Source organism: Chiloscyllium plagiosum, chromosome 20, assembly GCF_004010195.1.
Source record: "Chiloscyllium plagiosum isolate BGI_BamShark_2017 chromosome 20, ASM401019v2, whole genome shotgun sequence".
NCBI classification, from domain to species: domain Eukaryota; kingdom Metazoa; phylum Chordata; class Chondrichthyes; order Orectolobiformes; family Hemiscylliidae; genus Chiloscyllium; species Chiloscyllium plagiosum.
In genome coordinates, this window is record NC_057729.1 from 49,242,156 (window position 1) to 49,254,664 (window position 12,509).

Genomic DNA, 12,509 nt, shown 5'->3' on the forward strand with positions numbered 1-12,509 from the left:
AAGCCAAGGAGAGGGGAATGTACACATCAATGCACCCTATCCTCCATATGGAGCCTCAAGCAGTCTTTGTCCTCATTCCTGTAAGATTCTGAGTAGATTTCTTACCTCTCTGCAAAGTATCCCTCAAGCTAGGAGACTGGGCCCTTTGGGGAGGGAGTGAGGGGTGATATTTAGGAAAATTCTGGCCAATGTTGCTGAATCCTATAACGGTCAGAAGATAAAAAGTGGACTGCAGTTCGGGAGGAAGTTAAAGATTTGGGAAGTGCTGAGAGCTTTGTTGAAGCGAAGAAGCCGATGGAACGTGGAGGAGATGACAAGGCAGAGAAATTTGAGGAGAATGTTCCAGAAGGTGTGTGTCAGAGATAGCTGTTGGTAATGGTGAAGTGATAGGAGTTGGAGGAGCTGCAGATTTGTGTTTTGTCTTCCAGCTTCCTGATGATCCATTGAGCTCCGCCCTCTTAAAATGAAGGTGTAGTTTGCCATCCTCACGTGCCCTGCTAATTCCTTATTCTTTTTATCTTCAGTCACTGAAAATTGCTTTAGCCTTGGCGAGCAGCCTTAGTGACCCTTTCTTTAATTCCACTGTTACTCAACTGATCGAGCAGATGCTCAGGTAAGAGATTTAATTTTCATTATTCTTTATTCAAAGAAAAACTTTCAACCAGTTCAAGACTTTCAGCCATTACTTTTTGCAAAATCATCTTATTATTTAGAGCTATGGCTTAGTAACTTGGTATCTCATTCAGAAACCTGGCTGAAGGGTTGATTTTCAGTGCACTCTGTATATTGGTGGAATGTCCCAACTGTGAAATCCAATTGCATGTTCCTTGAGTTGTTTGTAGTTGATAGAATGCAGACTGAGTTCAAACAGCCTGGGCTTGTCAAATTCAAAACAAATTTCAGCTGTTAGATATGATTCTGCATTTGAGCAACACTTGCCAAACAACCCTAAGTGCGCCAAAGGTACACTTATAACTCTGTAAAGATAACCAATTGAGGTTGTAACATGGCTCATTTCCACTTGCAAGAGAAAGTGGATTCATGTGTAAGGTCTGATTCTCTGCAAATAAAAGCAATTGCGCATTTTTTGAATTACCTGCGAGTTTATAAAGTTTGTTCCTCATATTTCATCTCCACAGTAATGCCTCGGTCAGTCAGAATTGGCTTGCAACCAATCAGCACCCTTTCTCCTGTAGTATAAATTAGTGTCACTGTTGAAAATTTGGCTTTCTTGTATTTGTTCTGATGAATGCAAGATGGCAAAGCTGCCGCAACATATCTCAGTCAGTAATACAGTATATATTATTGTAAAGGCATAGGGTGCCTTTATAACACATTGGCACAATGTTTGTGATATGTTATGATGAGATTTGACAATGCCTTGTATTTTTTAAACGGGGGCCTTTCAGTACCAAATCCTTTCAGCAATGTCATTTTGGGGTTGTGCTTCAGTGAGGGGTTCTCCTGATTTTAATGGAAATTCAGTAGGAAGAGATGCAGAAGCTGCAGAACAGCGGAATAACCGACATGCCGTTTCTGCTAAAGCTACAGCAGAATTTCTGGGTCAGAATTACCTTTGAGGAAATTTAGTCCATTTCATTTCGCCGTCATATCCATCCTGCTGAAAACCTCTTCCTTTTCTCTTTTCTTCTGTCCAGCAAATCAGAAGCCAAAATTCTGCATCAATTGATTAATGATAGTGCGGCATTCCCTCCTGCTCATTATCTGCCCTTCTACTCCTTGGAGACTGGTTCTTCGGCAAGCCAAGTGCACGTCTTTGGACCTGATGACTTCATTGTTTCTGTTGTGAGGTGAAAATGAATTATTCATTGCATTCAAGCACTGTTGGACCTTTGGGAATCTGATCAAGTTGAGCTCTTCCTTTTTCAGTGACTGATTTATTCGCAGTAATCTACTTTGCGAGTGAGGTCTTTCCCATTAGCAAGTCATTAGAAGGAACCCTTTTTAACTTCGGCATTGTTGATTGTACTTGTTATTATTTTAAAAATTTTTGCTCATGGTCAGAAGATGTTGCTGACTGGGCCAGCAATTATAGCCCATTCCTAATAGCTGTAGGTCTGGGGTCAAGTATAGACCAGACCAGGTAAGATTGGCATATTCCATTCCTTAAAGGAGATTGGAGGAATGCATTCATTTTTATCACTCACTTTGCTATCACAGAATCCCAACAGTGCAGGAAGAGGTTATTCGCCCCTTTGATTCTGCACCAGCCTTCCAAAGGACATCCCATCCAGACCCACCCCATCCCGTAACCCCACATTTACCATGACTAATCCATGTAGCCTACACATCCCTTGGGCAGTATGGGCAATTTAGTATAGCCAATCCACCGTAACCTGCACATCTTTGGACTGTGGGAGGAAACCGGAGCACCCAGAAGAAACCCACGCGCACACGGAGGGTGTGCAACCTCTACATGAGTGGAATTGAACCGGGGTCCCTGGCGCTGTGAGGAAGCAACACTTGCCACTGAGCCATCATGCCACACCAATATCACAATATCTTGAGGTGCAGCACTAGTTACAGGGACGATAGAGATGGTTTCACAATCAAAGACGGCTTATTTTTTCCCACACTCGTTGCCCATGCAGATGCAGTGATGAGACTGCCAGACAGAGTGGGGAGTGAAGCTGTAAATGGGGTTGGGGGAAAGGATGTGGAGCTGGAGAGTTGGAGCCTAAGCGGAGAAGAATACTGAGTAGAGCGAGGGTTGCTTGTGTGCCTCATGCACATGTGCAGAGTTTGTGCTGAATCCCAGCACTGGGTGCGCATTGGTTTCAAAAAGATTCGATGGTGGCCATTTCTGTCGGCCATCTTGGTGTTGGTAACACATACTTCATTTAAGACAAAAACATTGTAACCGTGGAATTCTATAACTGTCAGCAGCAGCCAAGTGACAGGATTTCTCATGCACTTTAAGAGAAAGATAAAATGTCTATTATTCGACACTGAGTACATATATGATTATAACCACTCTTACACTTGTGTGATTGCACACACACACTCACATTTGCAGTTAGAGAAGGAATATGTGGTTAAGTATTAGGATTGTAGGTATTCTCTTGTTGCATTTAATATCTCCTTCTTCATGAAGCTATACTGCCTTGTAATCACTGAAATGGTCTACTTAGTGTCTCTTAAGCAGCATACTTTTCCTTTACTGGTCTAGATTTTCCTGCCTTTATCTGAGAAGAAATATCGTCATTGGCAACTAGAGCGGAACCTTCTGGAGAAAGCGGGCTTGGCAGCAGGAAGGGAACTTAATCGGCTGGGACAGTGGCATAGGAGAACTTTTCCACCTCCTTCCACAAAATTCCAAACAGGAATGTGCAAGCTCTATGTCCCCCCTCCCCAAAACTGAACCGCTAAAGTAGACAGTTAATGACTAATTGACGGCCTGTGACTGGCCAGCCTGTCTGCTATTATTTCAGCTCCAGGTGGGAATGTGGTGGCCTATCCAGCCATGGACATGCTGTCAGTCAGGGAACTGGAGTGGGGTTTCTCTAGATCTGCAAATAATTGTGATCTTGATATAAAGCAGGAGGGGTGACTACCGAAAACCATCAACCACATCCCCCCACTCCATGATCTTTCGTCCAGACATAGAAATTAACTTGGGATCCTTGCGTTGCATGTATATTGGCAGGAAGGCAAAGGTCACATGGCCTCCCAATGCTACTTTGCTCAACAGAATGTTATCTACTTCTCAGTGATACTTTATAAGTTCATACTGACAGCCCTTAACGCTGTAGTGCAGGAATGTGGCCACAGATTATATTACCATCTGACAGAGAAAATTTGAGTCTTGGGCTCTTTCAACTATTGGGCCTCATTAATGATCCTCCATGGGATAGCAGGAAGGCTCAGCAGTTAGCACTGCTGCCTCGCAGTACCAGGGACCCGGGTTCGATTCCAGCCTCATGTGACTGTCTGTGTGGAGTTTGCACATTCTCCCCCTCTGTCTGCGTGGGTTTTTTCCAGGTGCTCTGGTTTCCTTCAAAGATGTGGTTAGGTGAATTGGTCATGCTAAATTGCCCATAGTGTTCAGGGATGTGTAGGTTAGGTGCATTAGTCAGGGGTAAATGTAGAGTAATAGGGTAGGGGAATGGGTCTGGGTGGGTTACTCTTCGGAGGGTCAGTGTGGATTTGTTAGGCCAAATGGCCTATTTCCACACTGTAGGTCTTCTAAATTTTAAATCTGTTTGCTGTTTTTGAGATCTTCTTCTGCCCCTTTTTTGCAGCTGTTTACTGCTGTTCAACAGCATTAATTGCTTTTCAAGTGCTTTCAGACGTAGGTAAGTTACAATTCCAGAAGTCTCACATCGTTCAGCTAAAAGTTATTGCTAATTAATAAGCAAAGCAAAGGATATTCCAGTGGGGATCCCGAAACACATCATGTGAACTGGAACTATGCCTGGCCTGCACGAGTATCAACATAAAACAAATGTTTCTTTACCTATTCTACAGCTCCTTGAACCGTCCATTTGGCAGTGGAATCATGACGGCCTCTGGGGTTCTTCTGAACAGCCAGATGTTGGACTTTTCCTGGTCGAACAAAGCGCAAGACAATTCCACAGCGAACCTTGTAAGGAAATCTCTTCACTAAAGTAACTCCCCATCTTCACTTAAAAATCGCCACGAGATATCTTGGGACTATAACTTGTGCACTGTTTTGTTTCTGTATCTCTGCTTGTTTTGGTTTATTTTCTTGCCATCTTGAGCTTATCTACTCTGGGCACATCTTTCTTTATTTCTGTTCTTGCTCATCACCATTCTGTTTGGAACAGGATGACCAACTCTTTTATCATTCTGTTGGGTTTCACAGTGTTCTGTGAACGTGTTCTGTCCTTGTCCCATCCACCCCTTGCTCAAAGCTTAGTGCGCCTCTTAACTTGCTACTTCTGATGAAAAAGCATTGTTTTGAAATGTTAACTCTGTATTCTCTCTGTCTCTGTCTAAACACAGATACTGAATGTTTCCACCAATGTCCTGTTCAGATTTCCAGCATCTATCATTAACTGCCCAGAGCTCCAGAGTCCAACATGCAGACACATGTGTACATTCCACTACAACCTGAACTCCTGGAAATAGCTGTAACACACTGCCACCATTCAAAACGCTATGCTATTAAATCAATACCTCACCATTCCTCCTGACTGGTTTATTTTCTCCATGATCTGAAATCACATTAAAGTACAATAGTGCAGTGATCATAAGACCATAAGGTATAGGAACAGAATTAGCCCATTCGGCCCATTGAGTCTGCTCATACCATTCGATCATGGCTGATGTGTTTCTCAACCCTATTCTCTTGCCTTCTCCCCTTGAATCCCTTTCCAATCAAGAACCTATCTATCTCTGTCATAAATACATTCAATGACTTGGCCTCCACAGTCTTCTGCAACAATGAGTTCCATAGATTCACCACCCTCTGACTGAAGAAATTCTTCCTCATCTCAGTTCTAAAGGGCCGTCCCTTCACTCTGAGATTGTGCCCTGAGTCCTTGTCTCTCTTACTAGTGGAAACATCTTCTCCACCTCCACTCTATCCAGGCCTCTCTGTATTTGGTAAGTTTCAATCAGATTCCCTTCCACCCACCACCTCCCCCGCGTCCCCCCCCACCCCATCTTTCTAAACCCCATCAAGTACAGACCCCGAGTCCTCAACTGCTCCTCCTATGGTAAACCATTCATTCCCAGGATCATTTTTGTAAGCCTCCTCTAGAGCCCCCTCCAAGGCCAGCTCATCCTTCCTTCCTTCCTTCGATATGGGGCCCAAACCTGCTCTCAATATTTCAAATGCAGTCTGACCAGAGCCTTATGCAGCTTTCATTGTACAAACAGGCTCTTGTATTCTATCCCTCTGGAAATGAATGCTAACATTGCAATTGCCTTCCAACAGCCAAATGAACTTTCATGTTAACTTTAAGAGAATCCTGAACTCAGACTCCTAAGTCCCTTTGTGCTCCAGATTTTTGAAGCTATTCTCCTAGCCTGTCCAAGTCCTTCTGCAGTCTCTCCACATTGCCTCAACACTATCTGTCCCTCCACATCTCTTTGTGTCACCTGCAAACTTAGCAACAATGCCTTCAGTTCCTTTCTCAGATTGTTAGGTATAATGTGAGTAGTTGTGTCCCCAACACTGACCCCGAAGAACTTCACTAGTCACCGACTGCCAACCTGAAAAAGACTCCTTTATCCCTACTCTCTGCCTTCTGCCAATCAGCCAATCCTTTATCCATGTCAGTACCTTGTACCTAACACCATAGGCCCTTACCTTATTTAGCAGCCTCCTGTGCCGCACTTTATCAAAGGCCTTCTGGAAATCCAAATAGATCATGTCTACTGCTTGCCTTTGTAATTGATTCTTAAACTCCCACAATTCGCCAATTTTTCTTGGACAGCACTTTCCAAACCTGTGACCTTTATCACTTTGAAGGACGAGAGCAGCACAGACAAAGGAACATCATTACCTGCTCCTCCAAACAAAACACCATCCTGACTTGGAATGATGTCAGCATCTCTTCACTGTCACTGGGAACTCCTTCCCTAACAGCATCAGGAGTCTACCTATACCACATGGACTGCAGCAGTTCAAGAAGGCACCACCTTCTCGTGGGCAAATAGAGATGGGCCCAGTCAGTGGTACCGACATCCTGTAAATGAACAAAGGAAAAGCAACCTAGCAAGCCATTCGGTTATCGCCAAGAAGATAGCTCATCTCCTCAGAGAAATGAAGAATGTGTAATAATTATAGTTCAACATGGACAGTTTGAAGTTTGCTTCAGCTGTCAATAAGGAGAGGAAGAATTTTCCAAAAAGCTTTCCTCAGAACTGTAAATGGATTGGGTTGAATCTGTGGAGGAACAGAGAAGTGTTTGGTCTATAGAAGCCTGTCCTCATCCTATGCTTATAAACATTTATTTTTATTTCAGAGGAACAGTATTCAAGCTGGCAAAAGGCCTGTGTCTTTTTTGTTACCCACAATTGTTCGGCCATTACGAGGGATGTGTGGGACATACCTCTCTCTTGGAGCGTCTGGTGGGACAAACACTCTGAGCAGCCTCACTGAGGTGAGTGAGGGGTATTATTTCTTATTTGGCTCATTGGGACAACAGAAGATTGAAGGGTGTTCATATTAGGTGCTCAAGGCATTAAAAATTGCTTAAGGCTAAATGGAGAGAAACTGTTTACTACGAGTGGGAAATCAAGAGAACACAATTCTGACGTTTAAGGGAGACCATGGTGCAGTGGTAATGTCACTCAACTAGTAATGCAGAGGTTCAGGCTAATGGGACATGGATTCAGATTCCATTGAATGAATTAGCTTTATTGTCATATGTACTCACATGAGTACAGTGAAAAGTTTACAAGTTGCCACTTACAGCACCATCTTACTGAAGACCTCAGTCACGATCAAGAGATACTTAAATACAAATTCTTAGGAAAAAAATAGAAAAATAAAGATAGCTCACCTCCTCTGTGTAACGAAGAATGATAACAAGTATAATTTAATCTGGATGGTCTTGAGTTTGCTTGATCTGTCAACAAGGAGGAACATGTGGAATCAACGTTTCGGACATAAGCCCTTCATCAGGAATGGATGATGAAGGGCTTAAGCCCGAAAAGTCGACCATCCTGCTCCTCGGATGCTGCCTGACCTGCTGTGCTTTTCCAGCGCCACACTTTTCAATTCTGATCTTCAGCATCTGCAGTCCTCACTTTCTCCATATAGGAGGGATGTCAAGAAGCATCTATTCACACAAAGGCACAGGAGAATCTGTAATTCAGGCAATAGATGTCAGGGGAATCAGAGCTTTCAAAACTGAGGTGACAAAAATCTCTCTGCATGTATGAAGCTGAGAGTTGACATACAGGTTGCCCATGATCTATGAGAATGGTGGGACCGGCTTGAGGGGCTGAATAACGTTTTCCTGTTCTTGTGTTTCAGTATTCAAGTGGACTAAGTAAATGTCAGCAATTCACTTTCAGTGAAATGGGATATAATTATGTGAACAGTGAATTAGAAACAATAGGGGAGACCTAGGAATGTAACTAATATAATCCACTGTTTGCAGCCTTCCTCTTACGCATCATCATTTGTTTCTTGTGTCTGAGCAGGTCTTGCTGAACATTTTCTCCTTTCGCAAACATCTGAATGAAAGCCTTGCCCTTGGCCGTTTCTATCCACAGCTTCAGCCAAATGTTTTACTGGTTGAGAGTAAGTAAATCAAACCATTTACTATTTCAAAATATATAAATGAATTTCTTCCAGTTAGACTTGCCTTGCCTGACCTCAAAGCATTCCAAAACACTTCATAACATGCCAAGGACTTTGGAAGCTTAGTCACTGCTGTAAGTTTGAAAATGTAGCAACCAATTTACACAGTGAGGTCCCTCAAACAGCAATATGACAATGACTAGATACTGAATTTAGTTGAGATGTGAGTATTGATCAGAACACCCGGGCTAGGCTTGCACTTATTGCCCACTCCTAATTGCCCTAAAGAAGATGATACCTTCTTGAACCGCTGCAATCCAGGTAGATCACAGTGTTATTAGGGAGGGAGCTCTAAGATTTTGACCCAGTGACAGTGAGGGAACCATAATATTGTTCCAAGTCAGCATGGTGGTTTTGGTGAAAAACCTGCAGGTGATGGTGTTCTTAAGTATCTATGCCCTTTTTCCTTCTAAGTGGGAGGGGTGTTTGTGGCGACTGAAATGAGGTCAGCCAAATGGATCTCATAGAATATGAGTTCCCTGGTTGGGGGTGTTAATCTGGTTCAATCTTGGAGTCCTGGCTGATAGATATAAACAGTAGTGTCAGAGGTTCTGTTTACTCTAGGAGCTGGGTCTGAGCTAGTTGGGTCAGTGTCATGTACTGTGCACTTGTAAACAAAGGGCGACTTGGTGACAGGATACCGGCCTTCAGTGGAGTTATTTCCATGCCGTTCTTCAAACCCATGCTTTGGATCTTTTACATCCACCAGAACTTTCCCAGATACAATTACGATTAGCAAGGCACACCTCATTAACCCTCCATTTCTTAAAATGTTCAAGAACCCCAATTTGTACTGTTCCCATTCTTTGGTGCAGAAACATCACTCTCACTAGCTCGGTCATTACCAGAAAATCCGTTGCCCCTGCTTTCCCGCAGTGTTAGCATCTTTGTCTCAAGCAGCACCTACCTTTTTTTTCTGTGAGATGCCACGAAGATGGTAAAACTGTTTTGATTTTCTCTCCCCAAGGCAACCCGACCACTTGGGCATGTATCTGAGTTGAGCTGTTTATTCAGATTTGCCATTTTTACTTCAGCTAAATGTATGGTTCAAAAGTCCAACATTTGTGACAAAATGTGGCAAATAGAAATGTACAGCACAGAAAGTGACCATTTGGCCCATCACATTGGTGCCTGGTCAACAAGGAGTCATCCAGCCTAATCTCACTTTCTGGATCTTGTTAAGTAACCTTGCAAATTATGGCACTTCAAGATCATATCCAAGTAGTGATAAGGATTTCTGGCTGTACCCTCCATTCAGACGGTGTGTTCAAAATCTCTGTTAAGCTCTTGGTGGAAAGAAAATATCCCTTCTACCTTTTACCCTAAATCTCTGTCCCCTGACTATGAGTAAAGACTGTGGCTGTCATTCCTGGTCATGATGGCTCTGTTTCTTAAAAGGGATTACGTTGATTCAGCTGGGGCAAGTGGGGAATGTATCAAGTAATATCTTAAATGTTTTTGATGGACTTAGAGTCATAGAGTCATGGAGATGTACACCATGGAAACAGACCCTTTGGTCCAACCCGTCCATGACGAACAGGTATCCTAACCTAATCAAATCCCATCTGCCAGCATTTGACCTATATCCCTCTAAACCCTTACTGTTCATTTACCCATCCAGATGCCTTTTAAATGTTGTAATTGTACCAACCTCCCCCACTTCCTCTGGCAGCTCATTCCATACACGCACCACCCTCTGCGTGAAAAAGTTGCCCCTTAGGTCCCTTTTAAGTTTTTTCCCTCTCATCCTAAACCTATGCCCTCTAGTTCTGGACTCCCCCACTCCAGGGAAAATACCCTGTCCATGCCCCTCATGATTTTATAAACCTCTTTAAGGTCACCCCTCAGCCAAATAGAATCTTACAGTACAGGTAGATCTGAGGTAATGCAAGTTTTGGCAACATGATTTGGCTGTAACATCACTGAAGAATTAGGGAATGGTATCTTGGAGAACGCTTACCTCCGTTCACAATAGTGCAAATCGTGCACTTAGTTTTGCGCATGCGCCAATGTCCGTGCTGAAGTCTCCATCCCATTCCGTGCGTGTGCAACATCTGTACCAGTCGCTGTCAGTTGCTGATAGAGCAGCTTTCTGTGAGAGGTACTATGCAGAGAGCAGCTTTCTTACAATTTTAAATGTACTGTGTTATATTTACTTTTTGTTTTCTTTGTAAATATGATTTCAGCCTTCATTCAGGCTATGCTGTACTTTGCGTTAGGTCTTTAGGTGATGTTTGAGCGTTCGAGTGATATTTATTGCTGGTCTGCCCCAACCCCACTTTTCCAATAGGCTCCACTATTTCTCTTAAGCGATTTTCTATTAAGTGAGGTTTCGCTGGAATGCAACTACGGCATTACCGGAGAACGATCTGCACAGAAGATAGTTTACCTCTTTGAGCCAGTGCCAACTCCTTGAAAGGGCTCTCCAAGTAGTCCCACCATCATTTTCTCTCCCAATGAATTTTTCCTTTAATTTGTTTGTGGAATGTGCAAAAGGCTAGCTGCATTTATTGCCTATCCTTAATTGTCCTTCAGAAGGTGTTGGTGAGCTTCCTTCTTGAACTGCAGCAGTAGGAACATCTATAATGCTGTTAGGAAGGAGGTTCTAGGATTTTGACTTCGAGACAGTGAAGGACTGTCAGTATTGTTCAAAATCAGGATGGTGTGTGACTTAGAGGGAATCTTCACCCTTATTGTAGATTATCACAACTTGCTCTTTAACCTTCTGCTAATCTCAGCCAATTGTCTTCAATCTGTCTGCTCAGGTTACAATATAGAAGCAAAATACTGCAGGTGCTGGAGATCTGAAATAAAAATGGCAAGTGCTGGAGAAACGCAATAGGTCTGGAGAAAGTGGGAGAGAGAACAACAGAGTTTGCATATTCAAGTCCAGTATGACTCTTCTTTGGAATGAACAAACTTGAAACTGAAAGCTACCAGACCTCTTGGGTTTCTGCAGCACTTGCTGTTTTTATTCCCCCAGTTGTCTGTTCTACTGTCACCAAAGACCATTTATTCTTATTTACTGTGTCAAAACACTGCATGATTTTGAACACCTCTATTAACCTTCTCTGGTTTGAGGAGAACAATCCCGAGTAATGACAATGTCGTTATTCCTTTGTAGATGAGTTTCCAGAGGAGGAAGTGGAGTTCCTTGCAGAGCGAGGCCACACGGTGATGAGAGAAGAGATTCACTCCTTGGTCCATGTAGCCAGGAGGATAAATGACTTCATCACAGGGGCCAAGGACCCAAGAAGCAGTGACGCAGCTGCAGCTGTCATTTTGTAGCCAGGACTTTTCGCCAGTGATGGTTTCTTTTTCTCCTTTTTTTCTACCCCTTTTAACTTTTAGTTCACCGTGAAGTTGCAGAGTGCAAGGTGAAGGTTAAACACAGAATGTAACAGTCAGGACCCGGTGGGAAGAGAAGCTGCATTTCGGGGGGTAGCTTAGAGTGGACTCCTCCCCAAGTCTGGTTATCATTGATGTTTTTAACTGAAGGTGGCCTGACTTCCACTGTTTGTCCAGGTTCTTGTGACTGACAGCAGATAATTTGATTTACAATGCACATTTTATCTTGGAACCAAAGCATGCTGCAGATTTAATCTGTGACCCTCCCTCCTGCTTCTCTTTATTTCCAGTCGTACAGTTAGAAAGATTTGCAAAATAATAGAAATTTATGCCATTGCAAAACCATAAATATTTTTGTCACATCTATTTCCAAGATGCAGACTTCTACTCACTTTGCTACAATATCCTAGATGAAGCATAATGGTGATGCTACTGGACGAGGGATCCAGAGGTCTGAGTTCAAATCCCATCATAGGAAGGTGGGAATTTGAATTCGGGCAATTAAATAAAATTACTATCATTAAAGAAAACATGGCAATACTGGACTGTCTGGTACACTAATGTTGAATGGACTTCTCAAATGTTAATTCTGATCTCTCTGCACCTTTTCTGCAGCTGTAACACTATATTCTGTGTTCTACTATCCTAATGCTCTTTGTATGGTACAATCTGTCGGTATAGCACACAAAACAACACTTTTCACTGTATCTTGGTATATGTGACAACAATAAATCAAACTCAAATTAACGTTGTTTAGGGAAGGAAATCAGCCACCTTTACCTAGACTGGCTTACCAATAGGAAGGAGGTTCACTCTGAACTGCCCTTTGTAATTCACGGCTACTCAATTGTAGCAAAAC

At 42.9% G+C, this 12,509-nt stretch overlaps 1 protein-coding gene across 1 annotated transcript in view; it reads left to right on the forward strand.

Annotated features, from left to right (window-relative positions):
• LOC122559968 (glutathione hydrolase 7) overlaps positions 1 to 12,047 on the forward strand; it is a 52,394-nt gene extending 40,347 nt beyond the window's left edge. The window contains exons 8-13 of the mRNA XM_043710076.1: positions 470 to 613; positions 1,659 to 1,811; positions 4,489 to 4,606; positions 6,957 to 7,094; positions 8,143 to 8,242; positions 11,427 to 12,047. Of these exons, the coding sequence (XP_043566011.1) occupies positions 470 to 613; positions 1,659 to 1,811; positions 4,489 to 4,606; positions 6,957 to 7,094; positions 8,143 to 8,242; positions 11,427 to 11,590 (817 nt within the window). The 3' untranslated portion in view covers positions 11,591 to 12,047. The remainder of the gene's footprint in view (positions 1 to 469; positions 614 to 1,658; positions 1,812 to 4,488; positions 4,607 to 6,956; positions 7,095 to 8,142; positions 8,243 to 11,426) is intronic.
• The last annotated feature ends 462 nt before the right edge of the window (positions 12,048 to 12,509 follow it).